The sequence below is a fragment of the Ceratotherium simum genome, chromosome 16 (genome assembly GCF_057802395.1).
Source record: "Ceratotherium simum simum isolate JZ-2026a chromosome 16, ASM5780239v1, whole genome shotgun sequence".
In the NCBI taxonomy this organism is placed as follows: Eukaryota; Metazoa; Chordata; class Mammalia; order Perissodactyla; family Rhinocerotidae; genus Ceratotherium; species Ceratotherium simum.
In genome coordinates, this window is record NC_141915.1 from 29,435,458 (window position 1) to 29,445,753 (window position 10,296).

A 10,296-nucleotide genomic window follows, 5' to 3' on the forward strand; every position below is an offset into this window, starting at 1 on the left:
GGAGCCCTGGATACTCAGTTTAACCAGAATCGTGGAGGGGGGTTAGTTGCCTGTACCCCCTGGAGACAGCACTGATCTAGGCACACAATGAGAGCTGAGAAACTCTGGGGTGGGGGTGCTAAGTTCAAAGGTTGGGGACAGTTCTGGTCCCTCCTTTTCTGCCCCTCTCTCCCATATTAAGGACCTCTCTCTGTGCACCCCAACCCCAGTGGGGGAGGAGAGAGAGTTCAGTCTCCAGGGGCGGGCCTCATCTGCCCCACGCCTCCCCCAGCTTGGAGGACATAAAAGCCTAGATCCAGCCAGGAGGTGCTGCCAATGCTAGGTGAACTTCAGAGGTGGTGTCGTGGGGGGCTGAGTGACTGAAGCTAGCAAAGAAGGGGCGTTGTGGACCCCTGCCTCAAGGAGGCCTGGATTCCATCTGTAGGCAGGGCCCATTGAGGTGGGACTGGGGTATGAAGATGGGAGTGAGGGGCCTGGGAGGAGAGGGATGGTGGAGCTTTCTTCTCCCAAATGCCGTGTGAGCTTTGGGCATTTACTGGACTTGGGGTCTTGTTGCAGAGATGAAGCTGGTCCTGGCCCTAGCAGGGCTCCTGGCCATTCTGGCCACGCCCCAGCCCTCTGAGGGTGCCACTCCAGGTAACAGTTCAGAAAGAAGGGAAAAGGTGGTGGGCTGGGGGTGGTTCTGAGTCCCAGGGATTCATTTCCTCTGTGCAAGCCACTCTTGCTCTGGGGCCTGATCGGGGGCTTTGGGCTCATCCCTCACCTTGTGACCCCTGTTGTGGGCAGCTGTCCTGGGGGAGGTGGACACCTCCCTAGTGCTGACTTGCATGGAGGAGGCCAAGCGGCTAGTGGACAAGGCCTACAAGGAGCGGCGGGAAAGGTGAGGCGCTGGGCACGGCCTCGCTCTGGGCAAGGCTGCCCCAGGCCTTTCAGAAAAGGAACAGGCGTGGGGAGTTTGCGGGTGGGGGTGGGGTGCTCTGTCTGTCTGTGGTCTTTGTGTCTTTGGGTGTGAGAATATCTTCGAAACCATCCCTCTCATGGCTTTGCATCTGTCTGGACACCCAGGTCCATACCCCGTTTATAAAGAGAAACCTTCCTGTCTGTGGGTCTGTCTACACTGTCCTGCATGTTCATCTCCTGGGCTGGGGCTCTGCTGAGTGTCTCTGCCTGTCTTCCCTGGCCCTCACTCTTCTCCAAACAGCATCAAGCAGCAGCTTCGCAGTGGCTCCGCCAGCCCCATGGAACTCCTGTCCTACTTCAAGCAGCCCGTGGCAGGCACCAGGACAGCTGTGAGGGCTGCTGACTATCTGCACGTGGCCCTAGGCCTGCTGGAGAGGAAGCTGCGGTCCTTGTGGTCAGGGCCCTTCAATGTCACTGGTACTTTGGCCCCCAAAACCCCAGCCCCCGGCTCCACTAGTGACCCTCCCAACGATCGCCCCAACTCCTCCTCGGGGGGAGTCTTAAGGGCATCAGAGCCTCCCCTCTACATCCTCAGACTGCTCCCCCAACCAAGGCTCCCCAGCCTAGGATGGGAAATGGGGTCTCAGCTCTCACGCCCCTCTTTCCCCGCCCCTGCAGACGTGCTGACGCCGGCCCAGCTGAATCTGCTGTCCAAATCGAGCGGGTGCGCCTACCGGGATGTGGGGGTGAGGTGCCCGAGGAACGACAAGTACCGCACCATCACCGGGCAGTGCAACAACAGGTGCGGCCTGTTGGGGGCGGCCCCTCGGCGGGCGGCTGAGGGCAGCGTCCCGGGTCCGCCCGCGGCGCCGCCTGGCGTCAGCTCCCTGTCCTCCCCCTGCAGACGCAGCCCCACGCTGGGGGCCTCCAACCGCGCCTTTGTGCGCTGGCTGCCGGCAGAGTACGAGGACGGCTTCTCGCTGCCCTTCGGCTGGACGCCCGGGGTCAAGCGCGGCGGCTTCCCGGTGCCCCTGGTGAGCACTGGCCGACAGCGGGGACAAGGCCCGGCCCGATGCCGCGCGGGGCCCGCGGCGGCCCCTGACACTGAGTGTCTCGCAGGCTCGCGCCGTCTCCAACGCCATCGTGCGCTTCCCCACGGAGCAGCTGACCCCGGACCAGGAGCGCTCGCTCCTGTTCATGCAGTGGGGCCAGCTGCTGGACCACGACCTCACACTCACCCCTGAGCCAGCTGCCCGGGTCTCCTTCATCACGGGCATCAACTGCGAGACCAGCTGCCTGCGGCAGCCGCCTTGCTTCCCGCTTAAGGTGCTCCCTTCTTTCCTCGCTGCCTGCCGGGTGGGGAGAGGGGACATCGTTCTTGGAAGTGGCCACCTCCCTCTGCGCCCAGGTTTCCTTCCCCAGCTCCTGAGTAAGGCTGGCCTTGCCGGCCCATCCACCCTCCTCTGGGCTGAGGACCTTCTCACTGTCCCTCAGACCTGTGTGTGTAGGTGCACGGTGCTCAGTCCTCCTTCCTCCCCACAAGGGAGCGCCTCCCCCAGCCCACATTTCACAGAGCCTGGGGTGCGGGGTAGGAGCAGGGCTGAGAGTGGGCTAGTTGGTTGAGGCATATGCTAAGTAGGGAGAGGAGGAGGGAAAAGAAGGAGAATCCGGGAGAGAGGGAGAGAAAGAGACAGAGAAAGACAGGGGGCAGGAAAGGGACAGGGAAGAGGAGGCGGACTCAGAGTGCGGAGACCACATCCGGAGAACAGGGGGGAGGAGCAGACACAATGGAGAGCCAGAAAGAGAGAAAAGAGTTCTGGGGGAGGGGTCAGCAGACTGGCAGGTCACCTCCAGGGGGCCCCATATTCCCCAGTCTAGCATTCTAGTCGTCACCCCTGAAGCTCAGAGGCGCTCTGCTGGTGCAAACTCAGGCAGTGATCCCTTGTGGGCCTTGAGAGGCATCTCTGCAGGCTGAGGGGGCCAGAAGTCCTGAGGAACCCCTATTTTGGTGTCTGGGTCTCCCTCTCCGGTCCTGGACTCCAGGCTTCTTCTGAGGGGCGATCAAGGTCTTCAGGAGGGTGGACAGGGGGAGAGCCACTCCTGCCCGCTGTCGCCACCCTCGGTGAGCCGGCCCGGTCTCTCTCTGTGCCGCAGATCCCGCCCAATGACCCCCGCATCAGGAACCAACAGGACTGCATCCCCTTCTTCCGCTCAAGCCCTGCCTGCACGGAGAGCAACATCACCATCCGCAACCAGATCAACGTGCTCACCTCCTTCGTGGACGCCAGCATGGTGTATGGCAGCGAGGACGCCGTGGCCACGAAGCTGCGCAACCTGACCAACCAGCTGGGGCTGCTGGCCGTCAACACCCAATTCCGTGACAATGGCCGGGCCCTGCTGCCCTTCGACACCCTGCACGACGATCCCGATCCCTGTCTCCTCACCAACCTCTCCGCGCGCATCCCCTGCTTCCTGGCAGGTCAGCCCTGCCGGGGGACCCGGGATGGTGCAGGGGTGCTCCCTGCGGGAGCCACAGTGGGCCTGTTTGTGAGCAGCTTGTGGGTTTGCATTTAGAGAGACTCTGTCCTCGCCAACTTCGTGATGTTAATCCAGTTGCCTTGGTGACGAGTTGGATGGAGCCAGAAAGGCAAAAAAACCAAAACCAACAAAAAACAAAAACCCCAACCTAAGAAGCAGACTCAGGGATGGCCAAGGAGCCTCTGTCCATCTGTCCATCCCTTACTCTGTCTTTCTCTTTCCCTCTGGACTCTGGCAGAGAGGAGAGTTGAGTTCCTCAGGGCCGGGGAACTAAAGGGACAGAGAGCAGCGTGGCAGCCCCACCCTCTAGAAATGCATTATCCAATACAGTAGCCACTAGCCACGTGTGGCTATTTTCATTTAAATTCAAGTTAATTAACCCCATATGTCTATGTGTGTGTTGGGTGGGAGGGTCAGATACAACAAGGCACAAGCCATGGTCCTTGTCCTCAAGGAGTCCCAGTCTCAGGTATGGGAAGGTAGCAAGTCATGTGTCAGAGCTGATGCCTATCAAATGAGCATCTCCAACCAGCAGTGCCCCTAAACAGAGGAAGAAGCTATTATGGTGGACTAGGGCATCAAGGCAGGCCTCCTAGAGGAAGTGTAAACTGAGCGTGGCATGGAAAGATGGGTAGAGAGGAGTTACGGGTAGGAGGCATTTCAGGCCTTGGCTGGGGAAGGAGTTTCAATAGAGCAAGTCCCTTCTGGGATGAAGGTCTTAGGAATGACAGTAGCTTATGCTTCCCCAAGGGGACACCCGCGCGAGTGAGATGCCCGGGCTCACCTCCCTGCACACACTCCTTGTGCGGGAGCACAACCGGCTAGCCACACAGCTAAAGCGCCTGAACCCCTGTTGGAATGGAGACAGGCTCTACCAGGAAGCCCGAAAGATTGTGGGAGCCATGGTTCAGGTAGGCAGTCCTGAGCGTCAGTGACGCTGGGGGTCAGGCAGACTTGGGATCCAAATGTGCATTTGCCACATCCTAGCTGTGTGAGCTTGGGCAAATTAACCCTCACGAGCCTCAGTTTCTTCATCCACAATGCTGTAAGGATTAAAGGACGTAGATGAAAACACCTGGCAGATACTAAGTGCCTGACAAGGGTTACTTGCCTCTATCCCCTCCTTCTCAGGCTTGCTCCCTTCTTCTGTCGTGTCCATCAGGACTGGTATTGGGAGGGTTAAACGGGTGGGTCTAAAGTGCCTGGTGCATAGCAGCTGTTCAGTAACTGCCTCTCCTTTCCTTCATCTCATCATCACTCTTGGCTCTTTTACCCACTCACCTCTTTTTGGCTCCATCATAGCTCACTCGATCTCCTTATCCCTATTTATCCCTGGGCAATGTTCCTGGTTTTCTCTCCCAGCTTTTGATGCTCCAGCACCCCCATCCTCTCCCCAAGATATAAACACAAACACACACACGCAAATACACGTACACTTTTTTTTTTTTTTTTGTGAGGGAGATCGGCCTTGAGCCAACATCTGCCAATCCTCCTCTTCTTTTTTTTTGCTGAGGAAGACTGGCCCTGAGCTAACATCCGTGCCCACCTTCCTCTACTTTATATGGGTCGCCGCCACAGCATGGCTTGACAAGCGGTGCGTTGGTGTGTGCCCAGGATCCAAACCGGCGAACCCCGGGCAGCTGCAGCGGAGCGCACGTACTTAACTGCTTGCGCCACCGGGCTGGCCCCATGTACACTTTTTTTTAAAATTTATTTTTTATCTTTTTTTAAAGATTTTATTTATTTATTTTTTTCCCCCAAAGCCCCAGTAGATAGTTGTATGTCATAGTTGCACATCCTTCTAGTTGCTGTATGTGGGATGCGGCCTCAGCATGGCCGGAGAAGCGGTGCGTCGGTGTGCGCCCGGGATCTGAACCCGGGCCGCCAGCAGTGGAGCCTGTGCACTTAACCACTAAGCCACGGGGCCGGCCCTCATGTACCCCTTTTTAATACTCCTAGACTCTGGACGGGGAGAGAGTTGCAGTTGCTGAGGGTGAGTTTTGGATTTGCACTAAGAATTTAAGTGAGATTCATTTAAGCCTCAGAGGAAATTCCAAAGTCTAGAATCTAGAGTGAGACTGTTCCATAGCTTCTCTTTACACTGCGGGAAATCATGTAGGGTGGCTCTTTTCGTTCTTGCCTCCCCTCCTTTCACAAACATATATTGAACCCTATTGTGAGCCAGGCACTTGTTGGGAACTGAGTAATTTCAAGAGAAATGAGATACAACCCTTGCCCTCAAGGAGCTTTAAGTTAGTAGGAGAAATGACATGTTAATAACTCAAGGGCAAGGCAGCTATTGCAATGACTAACAAAGCCCTTTGTTATTTAATCCTCTAAGGCAGAGGGCAGAATAATTACCTTTAATTTACATTTGAGGAACTGGGGCTCAGAGAAGTTAATGACTGGCCCAAGGTCAAACAGTCAGCAAGCAGTAGAGCCCTGTTTATGCCACTTGATGCCACGCTATTAGACCCAGATCCAGTTCTGTGGAAGGCAAACCCCTGGCCATAGACGAGGGAGGAATCCCCCAAGCCAGGAGCAGGTGGAGAATCTGCAGGGAGGGGTGAGTGGAGACACCACTCTGAGTGACTTTTCCTTAGATCATCACTTACCGGGACTACCTGCCCCTGGTGCTGGGGCCAGAGGCCACGAGGAAGTACCTGCCCAAGTACAAATCCTACAATGACTCGGTGGACCCTCGTATCGCCAATGTCTTCACCAATGCCTTCCGCTATGGCCACACACTCATCCAACCCTTCACGTTCCGCCTGGACAATCGGTACCAGCCCATGCAGCCCAACCCCCGGGTTCCGCTCAGCAGGGCCTTTTTTGCCACCTGGCGGGTGGTGCTGGAAGGTGAGCAGGACCTAGGCCGGGAGAGAGTGGGCTGGCAGCTGAGGGTGGGGTGGGATGGGCTTGGCCGCAGGGAGCTAGAGTGGGAGAAATCCTCTTTCCTTTCATCCTTGGGGATCTGATCTGGCTTTCCAGCCTCAGTTCACCTGACTCTTCTTCCACGTCTAATAATAAAAGATGGGGTGGAGATGGCTCGTAGGAAACTGGCTCTTTCCCGTGTGTTGTGACTCTCAGTGACCCAGGAGGCCAGGGTCTGGGTGCACCCCAACCTTGCATGTATGAATGGCATGATCCCCTGAGACCTCGATGTGCTGGTGAGGACCTGCTCATAGGGCCACCTTGGTACCAGGAGCTGCATGTGCCCAGCCTTCTTCTGCAATCCCCCCAACTCCACCTTGGACTTGTCCCTGACTCCAATCTGAGCTCTGATACTGAGCCAGATACTTCCCTCAGTCTTGCTCCTCTTGCCCCCAGGTGGCATTGATCCCCTCCTCCGAGGCCTCATGGCCACCCCTGCCAAGCTAAATCGCCAGAACCAAATCGCGGTGGACGAGATCCGGGATCGGTTGTTTGAGCAGGTCATGAGGATCGGGCTGGACCTGCCTGCACTGAACATGCAGCGCAGCCGGGACCACGGCCTCCCAGGTGAGGGCCTGTAGGAGTGCCCCGCCCCCACCCCCACCTCCCACTCTAGGGCCCTGCCCTCTCCAGTGCCCCCTGCTGCCAAGGCTTCCCCCTACCCCAGCACCTTGCTCTTGGGAAGTGGTCTGAGGTCAGGCCCCTACCTCTCCCTGGGCCCGCCTGGTCTATTTCCAGCTCCTCCTGACCTCCTTTGCATTGCTGTAACCCTCAGACTTGGAGCATCATCATAATAACAACAAGCCCCCTACCCCCCACAGTCTGAGAATCTGTCTCCCTCATCATTTCATTTTGCTTCATTTTACATGAACTCTGAAGGGAAGAGAGTATTATCACTTCCATTTTACTGATGAGGAAACTGAGGCTTGGAGAGACTCAGAACCTGCCCAGGTTCTCCAGCCGAGTCAGTGACAGAGCTAGAATTTGAACCCAGATCAGCCTAACCCCCAAACTTGTGCCTGCATTATGGGACAGCTGGTGTGGCTGAGCCTTCTAGACACACTTCACCCCTCACAGATCTGATATCTTCAGAGAGGGACAATGAGATGTCCCTATTCTTGGACCTGGCAGGAGTTTATGGCAATTTGGGATTTGCCTTAGGGTAGGAGGGCAAGGGAGAGAGAGAGGGTCCTGGAGAGGCCCAACTATCCCTTTGGCCTGAGCCAAGGGTCCTGTGTCCTCCCCTCCCTTCTGTACCTCTGTATATGGCCGTGGTGTGTTGGGAAAGTGGGTTTTCTGGGACCACACACAGCCATTCCTCCCCTCCCTCCACGCAGGGTACAATGCCTGGAGGGGCTTCTGTGGGCTCCCGCAGCCCCGCACGGTGGGCGAGCTGGGCACAGTGCTGAGAAACCTGGACCTGGCGAGGAAGCTGATGGAGCAGTACGGCACGCCCGACAACATCGACATCTGGATGGGCGGCGTGGCCGAGCCCCTGGAGCGCAATGGCCGCGTGGGCCAGCTCCTCGCCTGCCTCATCGGGACCCAGTTCAGGAAGCTCCGTGATGGCGATCGGTGAGGAGGCAGGCGGAGTGGCCCAGGCCTGCTGTGTGGCTGTGGAACCTCGGGTTCCGTGACTTTCCAGTGTGTTCCAGGGAGCCTTAAGGTCATCCTTAATGGCTTCTGAACCTGTTGGGGACCCCTGGTTGTGAAGCAGGAAGACAGAGAAAATGGTGCTGTCATTCACTGTTGAACAGTTCCATCCTTGCTTTCCCACGGCTTCTCCTAGTGTCATTTCATCATGGTCTTGACATCTATCATACCCCGTTCTCACCTAGCTTATATTGTGCCTTTGGGAAAATCAGAAAAAGAAGGTGTCCCTCTCTGGGTAGACGAATTATAAACCATCCCCAAGATTCTCTCCACCCCTATGGATGCAGCCCCAGGCCAGGGCACAGGACTTTGTGAGCGAGTGTGGGCCCAGCTTCCTGTCCGGCATTAATGGTGTCCCAGAGGCCACTGGGGTGGGGGCAACTGGGCAGCCATGCTTTACTCTGCACTGTGAGTGGGGGTCCAGATGTTTGAAAACCCCTGGGCTGCCCGAGGCCTGGAGTTCTCCTGTGCTGTAGAGTGGGCGTCTGCTGTGGTCCCCTTGCATCTAGGGAGCAGCTCAAGCCAGTTGATGCCGTCCCAGCCCAGAACAGCCTCAAGGACAATGTCGTGGGTGTTCCCATGCAGGTTTTGGTGGGAGAACAAGGGTGTGTTCAGCACGCGGCAGAAGCAGGCCTTGGCCAAGATCTCCTTGCCCCGCATCATCTGCGACAACACGGGCATCACCACCGTGTCCAAGAACAATATCTTCATGTCCAACACATTCCCTCGGGACTTTGTCAGCTGCAGTACACTCCCCATGTTGGACCTGGCTTCCTGGAGGGAAAAGGACTAGAGGCTGGGTAAGGGGGTGCAGTGGTGAGGTGAAGGCTGGGCACCCCGGGGCTGGCCACTTGGAACCACAGAGATCTCCCTTCCCTAGGTGAGCCCATCCCCGTTCTGGTGCCGGCTGAGAAAATGAATGACTAGACATTCATTCGTGTGTGGGTGCAATGTTTATAAATTGCATTTCGTATGTGTATGTTGTCTGTGCACAGGGGTAGTGTTTTGTGTGCTGTGTATGTGTGTCATTTATGTGACGGTGTGTGGCTGTTTATGTGAGTATTAAGTACATGGAAGGCAGCAAAGCGGATTGCTGAGGAACACAAGCTCAGGAGGGTTCAAATCCTGGCTCTGCAGCTTCCCAGCTGGGTGACCTTGAACAAACTACTCAACCTCGCTGAGCCTGCGTTTCTTCTTTGTAAATAACATCTGTCTTGGCTCCTTAGAAGGCCCTTTTGCATACTCTAGTTCTTTGTTTATTGAGCACTTACTCTCTGCCAGGCACAGTGCTAGGCATGGGAAACATACAGAGAATGTCAGGCACCGTTTCTGCCACGTGGAGCTTGTACCTTGACAGTGTCCTGGTTAGCAGAGGTGAACCAGCGACCCCTGGACGACCAGCCATTAGCAATTGGGCTGTGCGTGGTGGTTGACTTATGGGCCCAGCGGAGCCAGGCTCAGTCTGTGGCTCCCCTTTCTCTTTCTTACTTTGTTCTCTTGCTTGTTCACAGGAGCCTGACTGGAGAGGAACTGGGACCGTGGGCCGTTTTGTACTATTTGTTTGTACCAGATATTCACGATAATAAAGCACCACTGCTGGGGATCTTTACTCTGTCTGTGTCTGCAGTGGGGCTGGAGCCTCGGCGTGAGGCTTGCTCTGGGCTCTGAACTTGAACCAGTGTGGTCTGTGCCTCAGGGTCCTGTGTTTTCTGAACTGGGGGTGAAGGCAGCGGGGAGTCTTCCTTTGGCTGATCGATACATGGAAGGCAGTCAGTTCTTAGAAACCTAGGGACCAGGCCAAACCAAGCAGACTCTCCTCCCTCACCTTCCACACACACCACCCCGGAGAACAGGAGCTGTGGGCACCAAGCCCTTATGCTTATTCCTTGCTCTGGCAAGTATTTGCTACATGCTCACTCTGTGTCAGGCCTGTGCCAGGTGCTGGAAAACAGGGTCAGAACGCTGTTCTGCAGGAGAGAAAGAGCAGAGGTGTGATGGGAAGGTAGGCCCTCACCGATTGACAGGTCCTCTGGATCCTGCATCCCTGCAGCCTGGCACCGTGGTTCAGAGGCCTTTGAGGCAGTAGACTCCTTCTCACTCCTGGCTTCATGTGGCCAGGTCCCCAGAGCAGGGACAGCAGATGGCTGGGCTGAGGGAGGGAGGGAGGGTATTTCCCTAATTTTGGCTGGAGCTTGATCCCGATATTTGACTGGTGGGTTCCCTCCCCCTTCCTCCCTTCTTCCCATATGTGGGGAGGGGCACCCACAGCTG

At 56.6% G+C, this 10,296-nt stretch overlaps 1 protein-coding gene across 1 annotated transcript; it reads left to right on the forward strand.

Moving 5' to 3' along the window:
- The first annotated feature begins 551 nt into the window (after positions 1–551).
- Positions 552–9,628, forward strand: MPO (myeloperoxidase). The gene is made up of 13 exons (XM_004434770.3): positions 552–636; positions 787–880; positions 1,202–1,377; positions 1,579–1,702; positions 1,805–1,934; positions 2,020–2,226; positions 3,055–3,379; positions 4,189–4,349; positions 6,042–6,297; positions 6,769–6,939; positions 7,710–7,947; positions 8,611–8,825; positions 9,537–9,628. Exons 1-12 carry the CDS (start codon positions 561–563, stop codon positions 8,816–8,818), a joined length of 2,166 nt encoding a protein of 721 aa, XP_004434827.1. The 5' UTR covers positions 552–560; the 3' UTR covers positions 8,819–8,825; positions 9,537–9,628.
- Positions 9,629–10,296: the final 668 nt, after the last annotated feature.

Excerpts from the sequence above, each read along its gene's own strand:
- MPO (XM_004434770.3), top strand. The coding sequence starts at position 561 with ATGAAGCTGGTCCTGGCCCTAGCAGGGCTCCTGGCCATTCTGGCCACG. Across the intron at positions 2,227-3,054 it reads CGCCTTGCTTCCCGCTTAAG|ATCCCGCCCAATGACCCCCG; the intron begins GTGCTCCCTTCT and ends TCTGTGCCGCAG. Across the intron at positions 7,948-8,610 it reads AAGCTCCGTGATGGCGATCG|GTTTTGGTGGGAGAACAAGG; the intron begins GTGAGGAGGCAG and ends GTTCCCATGCAG.